Below are 23052 nucleotides of genomic sequence, written 5' to 3'. Positions count from 1 at the left end.
ATATTGATTCTGCTGTGTTGGTCTGGCCTCATGATGATAAATTGTTTAGGAATCACCCTAAGGAAAGGTTTAATTTGATTGCTTCTTAAAACATGAAAATTGGTCTTGTTTGACTTGAAACACCTGGTGTGTATATCTTTGTGTGGAAAAGTGTGTGTTGTCCTTTTGTCCCCCTGTAATCTGTATGGTTGTCACTTCAAGATCGTCACCTTCCTGGTCTTACTTTCAAAGCTGCTGGTTGCTGGTCAAAGCTTTTTATTTGGGAGTTAATACCACTTAAAGGCAGCCACTAGGCTACTGAGAAAGCAACTCCAAATACAAATGTAGCTACAGCACTAAGCCCTCTGTCCTGATTTTTCTCTGCAGAATATCATGTCATGTCTACCTTCAAGAGGAACCCACTGGACCAGGCCTTCCGAAGACCCAATGCCAACATCACATCCAACTACCTGATCAACCAGTACTGGATGACTGTGAGTCACAAAGCCCCAGCCTTGCTCTACGACCTCTACCTGAGACTGTCCGGTCAGAAGCCAAGGTAAGGAAAAGCACACCCTGGTCACCCGTCTCCAAACTAGCACTGTGTCTCTTTTTTTAATGTCATATTCAGACCTTCAAAGTCCCTTCCATCTTTTTGTCCATTTAGGATGATGCGCATCTTCAACCGACTCCACAAAGCCTTGATGCTTCTGGAGTACTTTAGCAATCAGTCGTGGGACTGGAACTCAGACAACATGAGCATGCTGTTGGGCCAGCTCAGCCCAGAAGACAAAAAGGTACCTTATTCAAACTCTGCATCTTCGTTAGCATCGCGTCACGGGTTCTGGTCCAACAAACTGGTAGCAAATCTGGGCAGGCCAGTCATGGGGAGCACAAGCTTTTGGAGACCGTCTAACCAGTTCAATATGAATCAAAGAACTCAATAATAAAACAAAACTGCCTAAGAAAAATGAAAGTTAATATCCCTTATTTTCTTTAGTAGTCATTTAACTATACGTTTCCCTTTATTGCCTCTGTTGCACAAAGAGTAATACAGATGGTTAAAAGCAACCTCAATATAAGAGGGGGGGGAAAAAAATCCGTATTTTCCTTTATTTATCAGTGGGGAAATTCTCACTAAGAGAACCTGAGCCTAAACAGCTCACAGATGGCAGGTACACACAGCTCAGTAACAGAAAGACACTGCAACCGCATTGCATGCACCAGATTGTAATCAGTACACGTTCATATTTGACTGTCAGTTCTCGTCGCAAGTGAAAAATTGCAGTGGCCTTGGGCATTTACTCACTGTGCTACTCTTTTCTGTTTGTGAAAAATCTCAAATATTGTCTGCCTCTAGCATTGATTTTTGCATGCATTGTTGTTTTTTTTCCCCCCACACAGATCTTCAATTTTGATGTTCGTCAGCTGAACTGGCCTGAATACATTGAAAACTACTGTATAGGCACCAAAAAATATGTTCTTAATGAGGACATGTCTGAGCTTCCAGCAGCTAGACAGCATCTGAAGAAGTAAGTTTCATCCACACTGTTCAAAATTGTTGTCATATAACCACTTTCAATGTATGCAACACAGAACACCGGTTAATATGTTTAACCTCATAATACATTTTCACATTCTGGGATCACACTTAATGCACTGAGAGACTTTTTTTCTCACCGACCGTCAGACCAGTCTCATGTTCCTCTCAGATTTCTGCACATTGGATCGAATGTGTGAACGGCTTGTGCTTTGATGGGGACAAGGCGTTGCCAGAAAAGTACAAAATTATCCCCAAAACATGACGCAACATTTGCTGGATGGAATTTAAACATTATTCTGTGTATTCCACATTGTCCTACATTTTGGAGATACATTTGACCCTCATCATATGGATCTCAAATAATCCAATCATCCCTCTGTCTAAAATATGCTTCTTTCACTTCCTTAAATTAATTGATATTTAATTTAATTTTCTTTTTTTGTCTTGCAGGCTGAGGAACATTCGCTATGCCTTCAACACGGTCCTGCTGGTATTTATATGGCGCATCTTCATCGCCAGGTCGCAGATGGCCCGTAACATCTGGTACTTCGTGGTCAACCTCTGCTTTAAGTTCCTGTCCTATTTCAGGGCATCCAGCACCTTACGGCACTGAAACCTCCTCCCGAGCCACACCCACCTCTCTACATCCAGGACAAAGCTCGTCCCGACACAGCCAGCCCACTCCTCTGGGTTACCAGCACCCCATCTCACTTCAGAAGCTGTGTGTTCCTGTCAGCCTTCTAGTCTAAACAGCCAAGTGAGCTCTAGAAAAAGAAAAAAATATATATAAAAACGGAAGGATGGTCAGCCATTAAATGACTAAATTTGAAGTCAAAATGTTCCTTAAAAAGTTGGTTCAGTACTCGAATTCTTGGTCTTCTACGTCATACAGCAAAAACACCTCCACTTCATTTTTGATACCCATTCTTTTTCTAATGAAGGCTTTCCTGATAAACAGGTGGTGGGGGGTTAAAACAACAAAACAAATATGCAACAAATCCCATTGTATGGTGGATAGTTTTGTGCATCTGTAGCGATGTCTTTCGTCTAAATACAGTTACAATGCCTAGAAATTTGGTCACAATGTGTGGGATACTTAAATAATGATGTTTTCCTCATTAATTGTACATGACGTTTCATGCTTGAATTTATTATTTTTCTTTTTTGGTTTGATTTCTATGTATTACATGATCATCTCCTCCAGTTTGTACTGAAAACAAGCTACTAACCTTTTAATTTAATCATTCTAATATTGTATCTGCAAACACAATTTTCCTGTTGGTGTTTGCTATGGAGGGGGGCAGTGTTATGTATAAATCTGAATTAGACTATCTGTAAATATTTAAAAGCTATCTTATATTATTCTTATATAGAGAACCAAACAACATGGAAAGATGTTTTTTTTTCTTTTCTGTTGATGGATTCTTCAGTGAGTGGGAGAACAGCTTAAAAGCTTTTTATGGTCACCTCATATTTACCTCTTATTTTCTTTATGGAGAAAACGAACTGAATCCGAATCCGAATTCAGAAAGCGGTTAGCGTAACACTAGTCCAGTTTGCAGCACAACTGCAGAGACCATGATTGGTGGGAATTGTAGACCACCAATGATATTTAAAGGAAGGAGGTCTAAAATTAGCACTGTTCGGGGTCTGTGAAAGCAGATGTTTTAGTTCAGGTATTTGGGGGTGAAGGAGCAGTTTAATACTTCACCAATACAGAGGCTCAATGCAGAGAGAACATAATACAATTACACATTCCCGGTGTATTGGATTTATAGCTCAAGAATACTTTGGACTACTGCTGCTTACATATCCACACTGAGACTGGTCAGTACAATGCTTTAGATCTTCTTACACTTACCAAGGCCGCCCAGTTTTCTCGCTGCTCCAAAGAATCTGATGAGATAATGCAAGTGTTATTTGTACACAAAACAGGGCCTGTACGACAAAACACATCCTCTTCAGTGTTCGGTTTAATTTTGTTATGGAATAACCAGTTGTTCCTTGCTGTATGATTCACAATCAGACCAGTGCACTATGAACTCAGATTGGTCACCAATGTGTTTGAAAAAAGTCAAATCTATATGTATGTTATTGCCATTTGTTCCACGTTTTAACAGCTGTGTCCTTCACTGTTGCTCCTCTGAAAACCCTTCCATTTCCCCCTGCTTGGCAATGTCAATAAACTGAAGAGAAATCGTGTTAGTGTGCCAGCCATCATGCTTCATCAACCCCATATACTGTCAGTGATGAGACCTGAGCACGTGTAGTCTTTATCCTAACATGAAGACTGAACACATTGCAGCAGCAGTGTTTTCACCTCAGAAATTCCTACTTGAAGTATTTCCCAGGGCTACATTGATGCTGTACTAGTATTAGATCCGGGGTTAAAAAAAAAAAGTTCTTTGCACTGGAATGATACCATGTATTAGTCATTCTGTTTGTAATTGAATTAATGAAATACTAAGCAAAACCAGATTGAAAGCGATTCTAATAAATACTATCCAAATGCTTTGTGAAACCCTGCCATAAAACAAAAGTGCAATCTATGCCCTTCATTAAGTATGACAATGTAGTAGAAGTAGGAATTTTGAACACAAATGGCCAATTCACATTTAAATGAGAAGTCATGGTTGGCTTCGTTTTCTTCTTCTTCTTCTTCCTTTGTGTTCATACTTTTGCTTTCCCCCTGTGCACAGGTTTTCTATGCATAAAAAAATACCAAAATGATTTATTTTCCTGGAACTGTAAATATTTGTATTATTCCAAATGTTCAGACTAGATTAGTGAGCCTAGTCTTTGCTGTTAGAATAGGTTCAGCACTTTGTTGGGCGTCTTACAGCATCCTAAACCTACCGTACCATTTTTTACAGCATGTTTGTGATCTGAGAGATTACTGTCTGCCTAGGATGGGTTTGAAAGAGTGGATTTATCCCCATGCTTTGAAATTGATCTTGTGATTTTAGACAATAATACATGACATGATCAGTTTCTACAGAACAAAACTAAAAGTGCCAAACCCACTACAGGAAGCATGTGAATACCAGGGTATCTGTGCCCTAGATTTTCAAGCTTCAAGTTCCTTGTGATTCTACAAGGACCTATCACTGCCCTTTTGTACATGTTCTCCCCTCTGTACTAATGACCAGACTTCCTATTACCACCAAAAAGCCCAAATTGTCCAATACTACCCATTTATGTTGGAAGAGTTATAATCCTATATATAATATATTGTAACAAGAGCCATTTTAACAGGAAAGTAACCAGCCAGGTGTGATGAATGGAGATAAACCAATGACATGGGCGACTGTGATTGTAGCTCACGAGGTGAATATCTTTGACTGCACGACAGCAAAACAAAGAATAAGAACATAAAAACAATAATGGAAAGGTAGAAAAACTTAACTAAAATCAGGAAACAGTTGAAGATTAGAGGAACGTTACTCCTGCATTCTTGTATTTTGGTACAACAAACACCAAGAGCAACAAAATACAGGACACACACTCCCAAAAGCTACAACCATGTAAGGCAGGGTGCAGTGTAAACTTATCGCAGTGCTATAATGCTGTGTTTTTATATCGAATGTTAGAATGGGCTCCTTTGTAATAATAAGTTAACTGTCTACTCTTCCTGTTCACCCTTTCGTAACGAATTCAGACCACTGCTCAGGTGAGATCACCCAGATCCACAGCCTTCCAGTCTGCAGACAACCGACTGTTTTTTTGAGTTTCTTTTTTCGTTGTTGCTTTGTTTTTATATACTTAGGATGAATGCATTTTGAATGGACAGTTAAAAACAAGAGGTCAATGTTATACACACAGCTCGACATGCCTGGAGAGTCCAGTAAAGCACATGTCCGTCATGTAAGCATCTGCTGAGATGAGAACTACGACAAACAGCATTCCAGACATATCCGTTTTCTATGACGTGTTAGAGAAGCACCGACTGTCTTAAGATCCATCAAACTGGAGCAAAATGAAATTCAGAAAGCATTTAAAAACAACCGTTTCTGCCAGTGTTCTGAACCGTCCAGATTAATACTGCCATGGTTAGCCAATTACTGGTATCCAATTTAAAATGCACACCCTCCAGTAGATTTGCCTTGCAGATTTTACAGCAAACTATTTTTTTTATTTCCAGCAAAGTGGAATTGAGCGTGCTCAGCTGTGGCATGCATGCTGATCACATTAGAGACGTGTGTTTTAACATGATTGGGCTTCGATTTAAGTTTGCTTCAAAAGGCAACCTCTTAGACTATGTAAATGCATGCACTAAACAGATGAAGTGGACTCTTATTACAAATAAAAATTACTCCATATTCAGTCTATTGATTGCATGAATTTATACTTAATCTACCTTATCTGAATGCACAATCCTCCAGTATTAATGAAGAAAGTGTTCATGGAAACAATTCCATCAGGGCTTATTTTATCTTCATCCAAACTAACGAAACCCTTTCTTTTTTTTGTATGTGGGATATTCTTTTTTATTCTATTTTCACGGGGGGATTTCACATTGAATCTTTCATTGATAAAAGTTGTCTGATTACAGAACAGTGTCTCATCTCTAGAGGAGATGTCTCTGAAGAAATAAAAACTCAATAAAAACACTTTGTCTTGGATTCATGCTATTCCAGAAAAGAAAAGAAAAAATCATCAAAGGAATCATGTCACATCATTTGAATAGATTTAATTTAAACCAGTGTAGACAAGCATTCTCATTACAAAGGAGATTTTAGTTATGAATTTTGCCTTTTTTTTTTTTTTTTATTAAATATTGCAGTTCCCCCTGAATTACTTATTAACATAACATATTATACCTTACAATGCCTGCAGGGACTTTTATGTCTCAAAACAGGCAGTCAAATACTATCCCTTAAGCGTTCTATATCGGTGAAGGATTTAATTAATGGATAGATTATGGCATAATTCAATTATATAATTAAGGAGCTGGATATACCAAATACCTCCATTAGATTGTGTACTGTATTTAACGGCTTCTGTCTTAACTTTACTACAGATACCCAAAGCTTAAATATATTTGCCTCTATAATACCCACTGTCTATCACAAAAAGTTTCACAAAGCCACACATCTTTGTAGAGGAGTACTAATTTTGCTTGTATGAAAAAAGACCAGGCTGTCACATTTGTTAGCAGAGTCTTATGGAGGCTGACAATGAAATGGAGTAATACCTTTTCATTATAGTTTTCCACCATTCTTGAGGACATCCCTTGACATTTCAGTGCCTCTGGTCTTCAGCATCACTTGCAGTAATCTCATTTACATGCCCAGGAAGTCAGAAGCGATGTTCACTAACCTATGGGGCAAGGTTGCCAACAATCATGTGTTAGTATGGGAATCAGTTTTAATTCCTAGACATCAAATTAACTAGGCCATCAGAGGAATGCATTTTTAAAATCATTGCTCATTAATGAACTGGGAAAGAAAAGAAACACTTAAAAGTGTGACCTAATAATTAGTATTAATTTAATTAAGTCAGGAGACATTTCAGAATTTTGCTACAATGAAATGCAAATGATCATACAGAATAAATCATATTAGCAACCCTTTAAAGAAATCTTAATCTGGAAGACTTTAGGTTTGGATAAGAAGCTGTAGGCCTAATATTAACCTGTCATTTTAAAAAGGAAAATTAAATTAACAAGTTTGCTAGTGTATATTCAATCATGTTTAAGTGGAGGTTACAAAGTATAAAAGAACAGTGATCTACTTCCATTTCTTAAATCAATAGAACACCATGAAAGAGTGGAAACCAGGGGAGTGGAAAAGCCAATTAAAATATAATAAGTTAAAAGTGGATTAAACTGGGTTTTCATTAGATTTACACCAACATCAGAAGTGCTTTTGATAAGCTAACTCATGAGTCACTGCCTGGCATCTGATGTTTACAACACTGCAAGGGAGGACTATTCTCAAACGTGCTTCTTACCTGTTGTAGTTGTGTTCGAGTCCCATTCTCCTGGTCTTCTCGGCCATTAGCCGCTCTTTCGAGATGCGACAGTTTGTCCAATGGCCTGCAGAGTCCTGACCTGTGTGACTCAGAGACACCTACAGCTGAAGGAGCACAACACCCTGCAGGATGAGGGTCTGCGAAGGAGTTTGAGGTTGCAGATGCTGGGAGGGTGAATATCATCAGTGTTGCAGCCTCTGTCACATTTCATTTACATCCTGGTTAGATGTCACTATGTGTTGGGCTGCCCAGAATTTGGTTCTCTTAATTGTGAACCACTATAATCTGTGTGAGCAAGCTGTTATGGGGGTAAGTAGGGAGCAATATCATAGCAAAGTAAAATAATCATAGTAGACAACAATATCATATTAAATCACTATAATATGATTACTCAGTCCATTACTATTATTTTATTCAGTTTACGATGATATTGCTCCCTTAATAATCATAATAATAAGAGAGCAATATAACAAAATTAGTAGAATATTAATAAACAATGTACCTTATAAGATTATGCAAAACTGTGGCAACTCAATTTAGAATACATGGGTTTTCCAAAGGATGCATGGAAAAACAGAAATATTTCTTGGTTACAAACAAGATGTACAACTCTCACGATTTGCATTAATCTCTGACATAAATACGGTCTTCCCCATTTCATGACTAAACTAGCATGAACTAGCAATTTTCCTACCCTTGTGATTCTGTGTAATGTAGTGCAAATTACACAATGACTCTTTAAGTACATCTCAGAGATCACATTGACAACACAAACACATTCAAAATGTTCTTTTGGGGGGTGGGGCAGAATTAACCACAAAAACAAAGTTATAAGAAACTGAGGTTTAATTGAAGCCTCTGGGGAGAAAATGAAAATAAAAACCACAAATAAAAGTCACCAGACAAAACCATGGGCTGGGGATACCTCATTTCAATTGTGAATTTGAGTTGGGAAAAGTGTAACCACTTAATTTAACACAAAAGAGCCTCACCACTACACATGAAAGCTGAGCAACACCATCCAAAACAATATAAATCTTCTCTCCCTTCTGGGGGTCAGCTCAGCCTTTGCATAGAGAAACAATTGAATTACTTTAAAGTAAGACATCTGTCGAATTTAAACACTTGTTCGTTCTAGGTTGAAACTTAACATTCGGCTATTAAATAAAACCAAAAGAAACCATCTTGTTGTCTTCTATTGTTTTTAAAGAAAACACCAAGAACATTTTTATTTTTATTTTTTTGGGGTAAAAAGTGATCTCGCTCCAAACTGGCAGGAAAGTATTTTCACGTTTGTTCAGGGTTGCGTCTTTGGAAGCACAGTGAGGTACAGATAGATCCACAGTACAAATGGCACCCAAGTCATGTACACTTACAGAACAACAGTCTTACACAGGGATCAGGGGGCGTTAGTGTTCTACACAAAAGACAAAGACCTTCTACACAAACATCAGATCGTAATCCAAAGCCATGACAGTATTACACAGTGCAACATGTGTACGTGAGAGACTTTCAGAAAATGATTTAAATAAAAAAATCAAACTGAGAAGGTGTGCTTTATTCCTCCTTTGTGGGCCAAGGAGGTACAATACAATGAATCTCAGAGCCCTCGAATGGACAAAGACCTTTTATACGAGGAAACGTTCCAAATCCACTGTGGTGTTCTCATGGGGCAGGTTACCTCCCAGGAAAAGTTGGCGGAGTACAGTTTTTTTTTCTCTGCAAGACAAGTTCATTATAAAAACATTTTTAATGGAGCTGTGGAGTTTTACCAATCCCTAGTATGCAGTTTATTTATTTTGGAAGTAATTTCTTCTGAGAAAACTGCTTAAGGGTGAAACAACAATCTAGGTGATTCTTATATTAGTCTCTTTTAGCATTTCTTGTATTTTTTGGTCATGGGGTGATATTTACTCCCCCTTCCCCCCGTGATTAAACCCAGAAAAGAAAAAGAAACATTAAGGAGAATTAATGGTTTGTTAACAGCTCTTGCACAAAACAAATAAGTGTCTGCTAAAATAAAATATCAATAAGAATATGAATTAAAAAAAAAAGGTAAAATGTCAAAACATTTTTCTGGGATTTTAAAGGTCTTGTGGCCACTTTATGATCACAAACATGTGTTGGCTATCCCGTAAGAAATTTGTTAGTTTCAATAAACCTTGTGTATTTTTTAAGCTTGATTTCAGAAAACACATGCAGATGTAACTCTCCAAAAAACTAAAAAAAAGTCAAACATGGAGTGATGTCCTAAAGCAAGATTGAGGCAAACAGTTAAAATACTCACTTTCAATTTAATAATAATAATATTAATAATAAATCCAAAGTGGAGCTTTAGAATGAGAATCAAGTCAACAGGAATCCCAATCTTCAAAGTATGCTAGTGAACATGTTATAAATATCCACAGAATAGTGACCATAAGACCTTGAAGTAAAGTGGAAATTAACTCAGTTTACCTAATAACATTTATTTGCCTTTCACAGGCTGGCTAATTGCAAGGATACTGAAACCAGCACATTAAAATATTAGGACAAGTAGATAAAGTTACAAGATAAGTTTCATCAGCCATGATTTAATTTACGGAGCCAAGTACTGAAGACACCACCCATCCACCTACTCTTTGAGAATTGAGATTAATATTACCATAAATACATATAACAGACCTTGGGATCTGGACAATATTCTTGGCTATTTTCAGTCTGGGGGGACAATTCTTCAGACTCCAAGAGAAAAAGACTCCACACCAATGTAAAGGGAAGATGCCAGTTTAAGTACAAAGTATTCCAGAGACACAGTTTTGTCTTTGCTCAGTGGTTTGCTCCCATTGGTTCCCCCATAAGAAACATTGAGCGTACAAAACAGTACCCAATCGATTTAAAAATGCTCTCATGTGGTTAGCTAGTGCCTTGTGACATTTGCATTATTATTATTTTTGTAAATATAAAAACTGTGAAGAAATTCCAAATTGGAAAATGTTTGTTTGTTGGTTTGTTTTCCTCACATTAATGTTTGCTGTTTTCTGTTATGACAGTGTGGTTATTCATGTGGCCATCAGGGAGACTGACCTAGAAATGAAAAATAAAAAACATCTGTAAGAATTAGTCAAAACATGAAGATGTCTGCAATAGTGTGGAAACCATGTTTTAGGCACATGTAGTTTTTTTTTTGTATACATTTTAACATCTGAAGCAGGTCAGAAGCACAGGGAAATGTTAACAAAAACAAATGTAATATAAATTATTCTGTCTCCTTCTGAAAACATGAAATTACAAAGATATAAAAGACTCTCCTTCACCAGGATAACACCACTGACAAGGCATATAATAAGGGCATGAATAGAGAAATAATTTATATCCAACACACTAAACATAATGCATTGATTTTCAGTGTGCAGCTTTACGGGGGAACTTGATTAGATTAATTTCCATTTGGTGAGGATCTTTCTCTACAACCAGCTCTTCAGATAAATGTCCCATTATGAAATTTTACGACGGCCAAAAAAAGCACATAAATTCCCATGAGCAATGTCAGAGGATTTAGCCACTATCATTGAGACCATGTTATGACTAGTTTTCCATCGACTCCCACCCTTCAGTTTAGCATATTATTTTTATTTTAAGGACAATGTGCTCTCCTGGTATTGATCAAGTCAACCCTGCCTCCAAAGGCCCCTGACTTTACTTTAAATTTAATTTTCTTACAACCAGGAGAAGTGCATCTCTTACTAAAAAAAAAAGAATGGGGGAGTCAAGTCTAATAAAAACATGAGTTTGTTCTGTTGGGAAGAGATTTCCTCAGGTTTTCTCATTGTACCACAGTGCAGCAAGGTGCCTGCATTGCTTAGGGACCTGTCAGACCATCTGACTTGTGGGATTTTCAGCTTACTGGGCCATTTAGACAACAAAGGACTCCTAAAAACTCAGATTTGCTGACTACACCCTCCCACAAAGTTTAAGACTGACCTTTCTTTACCATCACTATTTCCATGACTGTGAGCAATGGTTTTACCCACTAATCACCTAGACTTCCTACACAGTATATTTATTGCTTTTTACATTTTGCAACCCAGGTGAAAGAGTAAAGTGTTATGATCAATGTAATGTGAGAGGGAATCTATATTATTATGCACAAGCAGCAAATTAATAAAATACTTACTTGTACTTGAGCCAAGCTGAACTGAGCAGTATTATCAAATACAAGTAAAATGTTATGTTATTAGATTACTTTTGTAATGTCTTCAAACCGCAGCAGCCGATACATAAATACATTCACGCAAACAATGTTTCTTGGCCATGGTTTCATTGTTCCGACAATTTAAGATCACTGCTATGGATTCTCATATAGTCACCTGTACAGACTAAAATATGAGTCCATATTTGAGTAAATCTCTACAGATACACTGTTTAAATCTCTGAGCACTATTTAAAAAAAAAAAGTCTACCATCTGGACAAACAAAAGTCTCTCTCTAGGCTTGATTTTCTTGTCAGATAATCTAAATAAACTTTACAACACTTGTGTGTGACCTTTTACAACATGTCCAAGTCCTGCACAGCTATAAAAAACAGTTTTTTTTCCTCTCATTAAATATATTTATACACACACATTTTATTTTTAAAAACAGATCCATGGACTAAGAGGCTCTTATTGACCTTGGTAGAGCATTCTATTGTCTCAGGGCATAAGATAAAACTGTCACCAAACGTCTATAGATGAGATATGAGAATTGACAGCAGTGCGGCAGCCACCAAGTTCAGAATTATGGGTACTAAGAATAGGGCCCATTCAGTGCCTGGGAACACATTCGAAAGACATTCAATTGAATTTTGTGATCCACGGGAAGCCAATGCAAGGACATTAAAATCAGAGTTATAGGATTGTAAGATTATTTTGTTCAGATGCAGCACTACACTAATCTGAATCCTTTTGAAAGCATTATTCGATAGGTCGGGCAAAAAAGAACAAAGCTAATTCTGATATAAACTGATGTGCAGATCAATGTGTTGAATATCAGATATAGTGCAATGTTACTTAGCTGAAAGAATGACACTTTAAAACCCCATGTGAACTACAGAATGCAAGCCTCAAAAATCTGAGAGCTTAAATTTGTCATCAGCCCCACTTTTGACACCTGAATTACTTGTCTGGTGTCAAATACCCATCAGCAAAACCTACATTCCGCCTGAATTGAGGTGAAAAAAGTTGAATTTCACCATTTCTACAGAACGTTAGCCTACCAAATGTGAGCTGGATCATCAATTGCTTTGCTTCTAAGGGCTTACATGAGGGAATCCATTATAAGATTATTCGCATGAAAGACCTGTCAGGAAAACCAGAAAGAGCTGTCCCTTCATAAAGCAGAGGCATTACAGACATGTTTTAACGGAGACATTACTGAAACTTACTTCCTTGGGCTTGTAAACTCCCAGCTTAAATCGACAGCAGACAACGTCCACTAAGAAACCCACAAATCCATGGAGCATGCCTGGAAAGGGATTAAACAAGCAAATTAAAAAGCTTTCTTTCATTTCAGAATTAGGAGAGAAGACACGAAATTTCAGTTCTCATCTGGAAGCAAGACTGGAAATAAAAGGGGGATATTGTGGTGCATCGAAAAGGTTTACACGATCAGTCATAGCTATACATAAAGTGCAACCGAATGAGCGTTACTGAGCTCACCTGTTGTGGAGAATATTCCTCCAATGATTCCACATAACCGCACAAGGAACTGCCAGAAAGGCATGTGCTGTTCAGTCACCGTCACCATGAGAGAGCTGATGTCATATTTCATGAAGATCCCAGAAACACCATGGCTGCCCGCTGCGTGGTTTATAACCCGTTCCTTAAAAAAACAATAAAAAATAAATAAGTAAATCAGTGTATAGGAGGATCATTGAAAGAGTGAAAATGTTAAAATGGCAATGGGGCCAGACATCTTGCAAGAAGAACAGATCAAACATGGACAAAGGAAGCTATGAAACAGATCACAACAGATGAAAAAAGACCTAGATGATGACCACATAAAATATGGGGAGATGAAATTATCAACATTGCAGGCGTGATGTAGAAAAGAGAAGCTGTAGGCTGAAGCAAGTGGAAACATCTTGTGGAGGCCATCATCCAGCAGTGGATCAATATAGATTGATGGTGAGGTCAAACTAATATCAGATTGCTTTAACAAAAAAAACAAAAAAACATGTTTTTGTATCCATGAAACAAGAATGAACGTGGTTTACAGAGACAGTTACAAAAATATTAACTGACAGTTTCCTCAAAGGTTTTAAATACCAACTCATGTTCAGAGATGGGGAATGTAATTTCTGAGGAAGCCCATCTACACTGACCAGAGGGCCATATTTTTCCAAAACAAAACCTAGAGAAGAATATAGAGGGTAAAAAAACAGTCACAGACAGCATCGTTAGGAATGCTGCTGTATGTTTTATGTCCACGACTGTCTAGACCTCTCCGAGTTTGAGGAAAGTGCGTCAGCAGTGGTAGGTGATAAATAAGCTGCCAAGGTGAACATGCTGAGGAAATGCAATGACAGCAAGAGACACAAGGGGCTGGTGTAAAATCAGCAGGAAAGAGCCAGGTAATGAGGTTGGAAGCAGCTGAAAAGAGAGCACTAACATTATAAACTGTGAAGCAACTTAAAACCCTAAGGAACAGTCTGACACGGAGCCTGTGGATTATCTCGGCTGTCAACAACGCCCTTCAGACACAGACACCGAGAGGGAAGCATAAGACACCACGTTTCATATCTCCCAGACTGCTCCTCTGACTGAATAATGAATGAGCATCTCTGACTCCCAGGGCCTGATGTTTCAAAGTTGGTAAGGGGTTTACTAACAAATTATGGTAGTACATGTTTATTACAGTAACATACTGTATTTTAAGCTTATAGACTCACACAAAATGGATCCCAAAATTTTGAAAAACTGCATTTTGATAAATGGCTCGTACACTTCTGAGTAAATCTGTCACCAACTTTGGAAAAATCAGGCATTAGAACCTCTTATTTATTATATTTTAACTATTAATTTAAAAAGGCCAAAAAAAAAAAAGACAGGCGGTACTCAGTTTTTTTTTTTTTTTTTTTACATACCCGTTCTGTGACTGAGTACTGATGGGTATCTGCTGCGATTTTGTAGGTTTTGAGCTTTGTTGGCACTATTGTGATGAAATACTGGAACATCTGATTATCTGAAACAGAACCCAAAACAGAGGTATAAAGACACAGTTAAGAAAATCACAGAGAAAACAACTATTTGCCATTAATTGATTCAGGGATACTTGATTGCAAAGTATGAAAAATAAGCTTAAAAAGATAAAATACAGTATTGCACCATGTAGCTTTAGTTTCCTATATTGCTCAGGTATTAGAAATGTGAAACCGATTCTATAAAGACAGCAGCCAACCAAAATAGGAACACAAACAATAAAATTAATAATTCTATATTTGTATTAATTTGTGTAAAATTTCTAAGTGTTTTACAAACTAAAAATCAAAACCCACAGCAGCATTTAAGTACAAAGAATGCTCTTTCAGAGTAAAGATTAAAACAATCTGCTTATCCTTGTCTTCTTACATTTTTCCATATTTAAAACGCATTACATAAAGCATGCATTTTACTTAAACCTTTGCTAAAGCAGTCAATCCTCCCAAAAAAAGGTCAACTTAAGCATCTTTAAATGGTACTTCTGTAGATTATTGAATTGGTTAAAGACAGGGGGTTTTAGGAAATCTGCTTTATGCAATTACTTGGATGGCTTGATTATAGACGGTTTTAAACTTGGATTTACAAGTTTTGTTGGCCAGGAAATTTCCATTGACTGCATGTTTGTCAAATTCATCTCCCTGCTATGTGACATTTAAGAAAGGCACAAACAATGAACACGTAACTGCAAGAGTGCTTGAAAATGCAATTTATCTAATGATTGTAAGATTTCTGTATTTTCAGAAAAGTGCATCCATACATGAGTTATTTTGTTCAAAATTTAATATAAATTATATCAAGGCAATTTGGATTAATATCAAAAACTATACAAAAATAAATAATGATTTCATTAAAATAAATCGATACTTAAAAACATTTTTTGCATGGACGTCACTTTCAGCTCAAACTGTTTTCTCTCTTTAACATCCAAATTGCCTGAAGCTTGAATGAAACAGCTTTGATCAAGCATTTTAATTGATTAAGAGGATCTTTGGCACACGTTGCGGCCACCCCTGGAGCCATGTCACGATCTCAAGCTGTGCAAACTCTGGGGAGGACACCATCTATTGATAAATGGGCACACATGCTTACATTTGGGAACATGGACATATTCACAGTTGCAAAAAGGGTTTAGTTATTATTAACCTACAAGAAAGTCATTTGTAGAGAAATGGTTTAAAATACAATTGACAACTATGGGAGGAAGACAAAATGGACAAGAATTTCCTTATATCCAGGTGCACATATTACACCAAGACTGTGGAAAACATAATGAATGGGTCCCAGTGTAAAAGCTTCTAGGACTTGAACAATGGAGTGCGTGAAATTAAATTAAAATGGGTTTTCCAATTTAGGCACAGATTTTAATCTTTACGTTCCATTTGGGTCCCAACACGGTGTTGGACAAACTCTGTGTGATAAAGCTGCTTTCTAAAGCAAGCCCTTGCTTAACGAGTTTGAACAGATGAAGCCCCTTCAACGTGACCTCATTACTCAGACCCCTCGAGTCCGCTGGCACGCCTTTGAACCTTCTGGAGGGCATCCACGTATTCTGTATACTGAAACTACGACTGCTGTACTGGTCATGATGTGCTGTTTTCCAGATGTGGTCTAACTAGGCCATTGTTCGTCACATAACCTCTCCTGACATTAATTCTACTCCCTTTGTTAGCAAACCAAGCATCCTGTTGCCCTTATTTGCTGCTTTTGTGCCTTGCCCAGATACCGACAGTCATGAGGCTGCTATATCATCTACATATTTCCCCCTTTTGTACTTCCTAGTTTTATTAGGCATTTGTTAATTAAGGGCAGCAACTTACGATCAGAGCAGATTTTTTCTGTTCCATCCAAGGGATTGATGATGCCTGGTATCTCCTCCCCAAAAGACAGATGGTCTATCCGATGGGAGAAGTTGTATGCTGCCATGCAGGAATAAATGAATGTCAGACCAATAAGAAAACAATCCCCAAATATAAAAAAAACTAATAATTATAATAGACTGTAGTCATTATATTAGCTGAATTTCTCTTTTTTTATAAACATTATATGGTAGTTACAATTTTCAGAGTGGGCATTGTCTTAAACAGCATTATTTTGTACCCTAAAATTCAAGTGACCAGTGCATCACATTGTGCATTAGTTATATATATTGTAGTGCTCAAAAAATAATGATAAAAATACATATTAGGAAATACAGCAACAATCCAATAGAAACCTACTGGAGTCTTTCTAAACAGAGTAAAAGCTCCCTCATGAGGCCAGACATTGTATGTGGCTGTTGCCCTGGATACAGTTATGTGAAGCCTATGGACTACAGACATCACCAAAACAAATTCTGCGAAGAAATGGGGGGGTGACCTACATTTGGAAAACTGAATCTTTCCTGTGGATGAGATACAGTACTGTACTTTCAAACCCCATCAGCATGATAGTAGAGAAAGAGGGTACATATCTTACTTTTCATACAGAAACAACCCAAAAGAGAGAGACATACATAAATGTCACTTCATAATCATGGCCACTATTTCAGTTGTTCTAACTATACAGAGATATATATATATATTTTATGTTCTTATGGGAACATTCAAAAATAGACTGGATAGGATCCTTGGATGACTTAGTTATTAACGGACACCAAACGAGCACGATGGGTCGAATGGCCTCCTGTCGTTTGTAAACTTTCTTATAGTGGGTATACTTACTTTCATGGCTTACAAGAGCTGCTAAGTGTGCATGGCCTCGTGGGTGAGGAATAGCCCTGCAAGAAACACATGACAAGGACACATACTTTTTAAAGCAGGGAGAAGTGGCGTGTACACATCAGATATTAATGCTAAAGAAAACTGAGCTCCATAGGAGACTTCTTATTGTGGCCACTGCCTCACAACTTTACCAAAGGCTAAATCTGGTTAAGAAATCTCTTTATTGATGACAGACAAGGTTATAACTGAAACTGACAAACACATTACACACGCACACACATTATATATATATATATATATATATATATATATATATTTTTTTTTTTTACAATTAACCAATAAGACCTTTCCTTGGCATTTTACACGTCTATAACATAATATTCAATAAAATGTAAAATGCCAGTCTGAAACTGTTCTTGAAAGGTTTTCATTCTTCCAGAAATAATAAAAAAAAGTCTTCAGGCTTAAGGAAATGCAGCAGTTCTTTAAGTTTTCAACAGACAGAGGTTTTTTCCACACCTGTCCTACACATAACATCAGATGGCACACATTAAGCTAAGAGCGCAAGAAGTAAACAAAATATTAATTTAAAAGCACATACTTGCCCACAGTAATGTGAAAGTTGCCTGCTACTTTGTTGACATAAAGATGCCCATGTATTCTGCAAGCATTTGGTGGCTGAGTAGCTACATCTTCCCTGCAGGAAAAGATCGTAATGTAAATAGAAGAGTGGTTTACGGTGCAGTCCTTTATCCATGATAATCATTGTAACCAGTAAGTTGGTATTCTGTGCACCTACCTAGGCGGCAAGGCGGTGGGGGCCCCTTTTAAAACAGTTTTGAATATGACATCTTGCAGCGAATGCTCTTCCCTTAGCCTGTTCTGTATGAGAATGAGCGTCCTAGAGAACAAGGGCGGCATTAAAGAGAAATGGGTCATTGTTTGAACCAGCAGTTTTACGGCTTCTCCGCCCTAAACGGTTATAAACGGCTTAAAAAAAGGGAAGCTTATCTGAACAACAATGCACATTTTCATCACAAGTATATTCAGAGGTTTTATTATTTCACCATGTATACATTGATCTGTCTTTCAGTACGTACTCTTTTGACGAAACACAATATACAGCAATATGATCAGAACTGTAACATTTATTTTTTTCTGCACACAAGAATTTGGTTTTAACAGTAAACTTGTTTGATGCTTACTTGACAAGATTAACCCACAAACTGCTCTCTTTCATAACATTTCTAAGCCACCATAAAACAGTGATGCCGAGGAAAAAAATACATTGAAATGGAGCGTCAGGGGTGGCTGAACATTTTTCAAATATCCTGAATTAAAAACCAGATCTTACCTTTGCCAAAGCCTTTGCTGGGGAGACAGGTCAAACACAACCTGCAAATAAACAATGAAACAGAGGTGTGACATCTTCCTCTCTCTGAAGCACTCAATGAAAATCATTCAAACATGTCATATGGAAGGGACTACAGTAATCCCACCAGGCACAGTACTTGAATGTGCTGCAGCTGGTCTGATGGTATTTTACTTACTGGTTCATATTGGAGACCATCTGAAGCAGTTACCATGGTTTCTGCTAAGTCTAACACATCTGCACCAACATCTAGTATAAAGGCAAAAAACATGTGTCAGTTAAGCATCATTTTACAAATGGGACACATAAAATAGCACAATACTAAGAACACTTGGCTTGTTCCCTAAGATGGTAAAATAGCACTTCCTACTCTTCTGGGCATTAGAACATCAAGCTGGTGTGCTACTATAACAAACAAACAGAAACAGAAGAATGAAAGGCTCTGTCTTAGATTCAGTGAATGGCTCATGGTGTGGATTTAATCTTCATCTTTTGTTCTCTGAGAATTGATGCAAATGCTGAATTAGATGACTTGTAAATAAAATAAGTCTACAAAAGCCTTGTGTACTAGTTTCCTGCACGTCTGTGTGGTGTGTGTGTGGGGGAGGGGGTGGATAACATCTGTCATATGTGGTTCAGGACCTCATACTTTTTTTTTTTTTTTCGCAATTTACTTTTCAATTAATTAAAAATACTTACACTGGCACCGCATTGCAACTGTAATATCAATATTTATTCTTAATTTACTGGAAAAAAGAAGGGAAGAAAAAGCAAGTCAGATTTGTCAAAAGTCAAAATTAGTAAGACACAAACCAAAGCTCCTATCTCCAAAAAATAATGTTACAGTTTCAGGTAGTCAGCATGTTGTTTTAGTTTAAATGCAAAAGAGAACCGTGTGACAAATTATAGCTCACAGCACTTATTTATTTAAACTTTAAACAAGCCATAATTACTTTTTTGCAAGGTGAATAAAAACTGAAATGACATTCAGGCCACAAAGTGCGACCTCATCCCATCATAAAGCATACAGAAAAAATGTCTTACTCAAAGCCACATTACAGCACTAGAGATAGATACATTAACACAACTTTAAAAATATATTACAAAGGACAATTACACACACAGATTTTTCTTATGTTGATTCAGAGAACGATTCTTCTCCCATGGAATATAAAACATCTTAAAAACACCCACAACAGCCCTGCATGACTGGATACTGGGAAAGTAAACCAGTTCCAATAAGCATACCTAGAAAAATCTCTGTCAACTTCGTAGTCGTACTTCATCCAGGTATCTCGATACACAAAGAACTCCAACAGCGCCAACAAAGCCATGGCTGAAAAAGCTATCAAAGACACTGTAGAAAAAGGAGAGCAAAGAATGAGATGAGTAACAATAATTAGCTACATTCTTGCACAGAGTGCCTTTTCTTTTTTTCACTGCTATCAAAGAGTGGAAACTCTTTAGTTCTATGCAGTTGGTCTTAGGTTTAGGTTTGATTTATAATACTTCAAAGTACCTTTGATTATTTGATTGACAGAATTTCATGGTCAACAAACCCCTGCACAATTAAATCTGGGAACTGGGGGACTATCAATGCACAAAAAAATGTTTTTACATCTTCTGCTTTGCTAGTGATGATCTTATTAAAAACCAAACAAGCTCCTGCTAATCAACAGCTCTTTAACTACTTAATAAAACCTACAAACTCAGATTCTGAAAACAGTACAATGTGGAGGAATTGATGGTCTCAGCTGGTTTCCATGGCCACAGTCAATTCAAGTTACATCTGGTTGCCCCCCACTATCAATCAAACTATTAATCAATTAAGCAATTTATTGTACAGAATGTTTTACATGTCATGAGTCATATTAAAAGTACAATACATTCAAACATGCAGGAGACTCAAATCATTTGAGATACAAGACTCCTAACATGATTGATTTCAAACATTTAGGTAATCAGTTTTTAACATCTAAGCGAGGCTGAGCTAATCAAAGCAAGATGGGAGCAAGAACTAGAAAAGGGAACACATGTAAGCAGAGAGAGACGTGCCAGGCAGGAATTATGGGCTTGAGTCATGCCGAGGTGTTTCAACATTGGACTGAACATATTGTTTGAAGAGAGCAGACACACCTGTCCCCCCACTAGCTGTGGTCTCCACGTAGCTGTCAGGGACCTTAGGGAATGCATCCAGCTCTTTAACCAAATTGAGGGCTTTCTTCCGATTCAGTCGCCTCATCTTCATTGGAGTCCTCCACGCCTTCCTTCATATATTCCACCTAATGGAGAGACACAGCTGTGGTGGAGACTCTCAGACAGATATCACTCTCCTCATTGTCTACTGGAAATAGCCTGACTGTGTCACCGCCTACACTGAAATCTTTTTAGTTGTTTTTCTGGTTTGTGAACATGTTGAACATGTTTTAATAAAATACAAATAAAAAGTTTTCACTGAACATTGTCTTACTAGTGTATATTTAGTGCATATATAACATAGACCACTAAGAATATGACTTGAGTTAACCCTTTCAGAAAATATTGATTTCATAACGAATGAATGTGTGATATATAGACTAGCAGTAGAAGAGAAAAAAAAAATCAAGGAACATCAAAATATTGCAATAATGACATGCGTAATGTCAGTGCGTTATTAACATAAAACATGAGAAACGTCAAATCAAGTTTTTCCATACACACGACAATTAAGAGTAATTAGCAACAATTAAGAAATCCTAAGGTTGCACTTACATCCAGAAATTAGAAATTACACATGTAAGTCACAGATTAAAACAGATAAACAAATAATATAAAACCGTAGAACATGATTACTCATTTTAATACAGGTTTAGATCAAATGGACTGAGAATTATTTTATACTAATAATACATACTACACAAACTCCCAGGCAAGTTTATTGGCATATCGTTTGGTGGTGGGGGGGGGGAAATACAAAACCAGAACTGATGCTTACAAGAAACATCACAGATTTTGTGTTGACGGATTTCAAACAAGAAAGAAAATAGAGCTTGTTTTCCAAACCACACAAAAAAGGGAAGTATTTGCATGTGTAAGAGATACCATAAAAAAAACACCAGTCACAACGATAAATAAAACAGCTCTGGGCAGCTTCCGGTTTATTTACCTTGGTTGCATGCGTCTCAGATCCGAGAGGCCAGTTTAAATACAAGACGGTAATACAATCATTGTACAAAAGAAAAAGAAAAAAAACTCTTAAAGAAGCAGATTCCTTGCAGAAGTCGTTGTAAAAACACACTCTTCCTGGGAAGACACTGTCGGCACTGACTCTGCCTAACCCCTAACCTTTCTCCGCCACCACAGACAGAGAGAGAAAAGATTGGACAGTCGGCACAGGAAAATAAACCTCCTTTTCTTTTGACCAGCGCCCCCTAGCGTGGCAAGGAGAAGCGTCTACCTTCCCCGTCCAGCACAAGGCTACTGTATTTCTGTACCGTCTGCACTACTGGAGTGTATTATGGATAGTTATTTATTTCTTTATGATAGCCTTCTGTATAATATGTCCTTTTTCTACGTTTCACCGCCCCCAAAGCAATTCAATACAAATGTTAAGACTAAAAAGATGAAACGTTTAATTTTTCTATTACCAGATTAAAAATAGTCTGTTGTACGTCAGTCGACAGGAAAATGGGAGCCATAATACAATGTGACATTTTTTTTCAATAAAAGGGAAATATGAAACAATTATAAGTCCCAGCACATAAAGGATCAGTCTTGCCATTGTTCAATTACAGAGATTATACCTCCGAACCTTCTTGATTAAGATATCCCAAAGCTTTAGCCACGCAATGTGGGCACTGCAGTTTTCTGTTATGCAAAAAGGGAGCAAGGTAACCATTTTATGGTGAAACTGGTGTCTCCTTGTGACAGTGGCTGTGGATTTAAAGGTGCTTCCGTCCTCTAAAGCGGTTTATTTGCAGTAACAGAACTGGCATGAGTATTTCCTCCAAACTCAGAAGCGCAGTTCACTCTCTCACATGACAACCCACTCCCATGGGGAGTTTTTAAACGTTTTAACTAAAGCTTTGTCACACCCTGTCTCAAGTCGTTGCAATCGTAACAGTTTTTTCTTGGCTGAACCAGTTTTCAACAAACTCTGAAAAAATATCCTTGATAAGTATGGTTTAATGAAAAATAGGTATTGCACTAAATACATCACAGAATAACACTTTTGAAATACTGAAATATAAATGCCTCACTTTGTTGAGTTGTTTTGGCAACTCTTCC

At 37.3% G+C, this 23052-nt stretch overlaps 2 protein-coding genes across 2 annotated transcripts in view; one reads left to right on the top strand and one right to left on the bottom strand.

The window, feature by feature from the left end:
- LOC136750318 (fatty acyl-CoA reductase 1) overlaps window positions 1-6132 on the top strand; it is a 68441-nt gene extending 62309 nt beyond the window's left edge. Inside the window, exons 9-12 of the mRNA XM_066705296.1 lie at window positions 367-538; window positions 647-776; window positions 1384-1511; window positions 1973-6132. Of these exons, the coding sequence (XP_066561393.1) occupies window positions 367-538; window positions 647-776; window positions 1384-1511; window positions 1973-2135 (593 nt within the window). The 3' untranslated portion in view covers window positions 2136-6132. The remainder of the gene's footprint in view (window positions 1-366; window positions 539-646; window positions 777-1383; window positions 1512-1972) is intronic.
- Window positions 6133-9032: 2900 nt separating this feature from the next.
- ergic2 (ERGIC and golgi 2) lies at window positions 9033-22145 on the bottom strand. Its single transcript, XM_066705293.1, has 15 exons — window positions 21932-22145; window positions 20923-21068; window positions 20035-20143; window positions 19486-19532; window positions 18965-19035; window positions 18769-18809; window positions 18214-18315; window positions 18016-18111; window positions 17415-17470; window positions 16533-16631; window positions 14601-14698; window positions 13174-13336; window positions 12900-12979; window positions 10498-10561; window positions 9033-9214 (listed from the first exon to the last, which is right to left on the bottom strand). The coding sequence occupies exons 2-14, from the start codon at window positions 21032-21034 to the stop codon at window positions 10499-10501; spliced, it is 1137 nt and encodes a 378-aa protein (XP_066561390.1). The 5' UTR covers window positions 21035-21068; window positions 21932-22145; the 3' UTR covers window positions 9033-9214; window position 10498.
- Window positions 22146-23052: the final 907 nt, after the last annotated feature.

The sequence above is a fragment of the Amia ocellicauda genome, chromosome 5 (genome assembly GCF_036373705.1).
Source record: "Amia ocellicauda isolate fAmiCal2 chromosome 5, fAmiCal2.hap1, whole genome shotgun sequence".
NCBI classification, from domain to species: Eukaryota; Metazoa; Chordata; class Actinopteri; order Amiiformes; family Amiidae; genus Amia; species Amia ocellicauda.
Note: the sequence above shows the minus strand (reverse complement) of the source record. Positions and strands in the feature narration are given on the sequence as shown.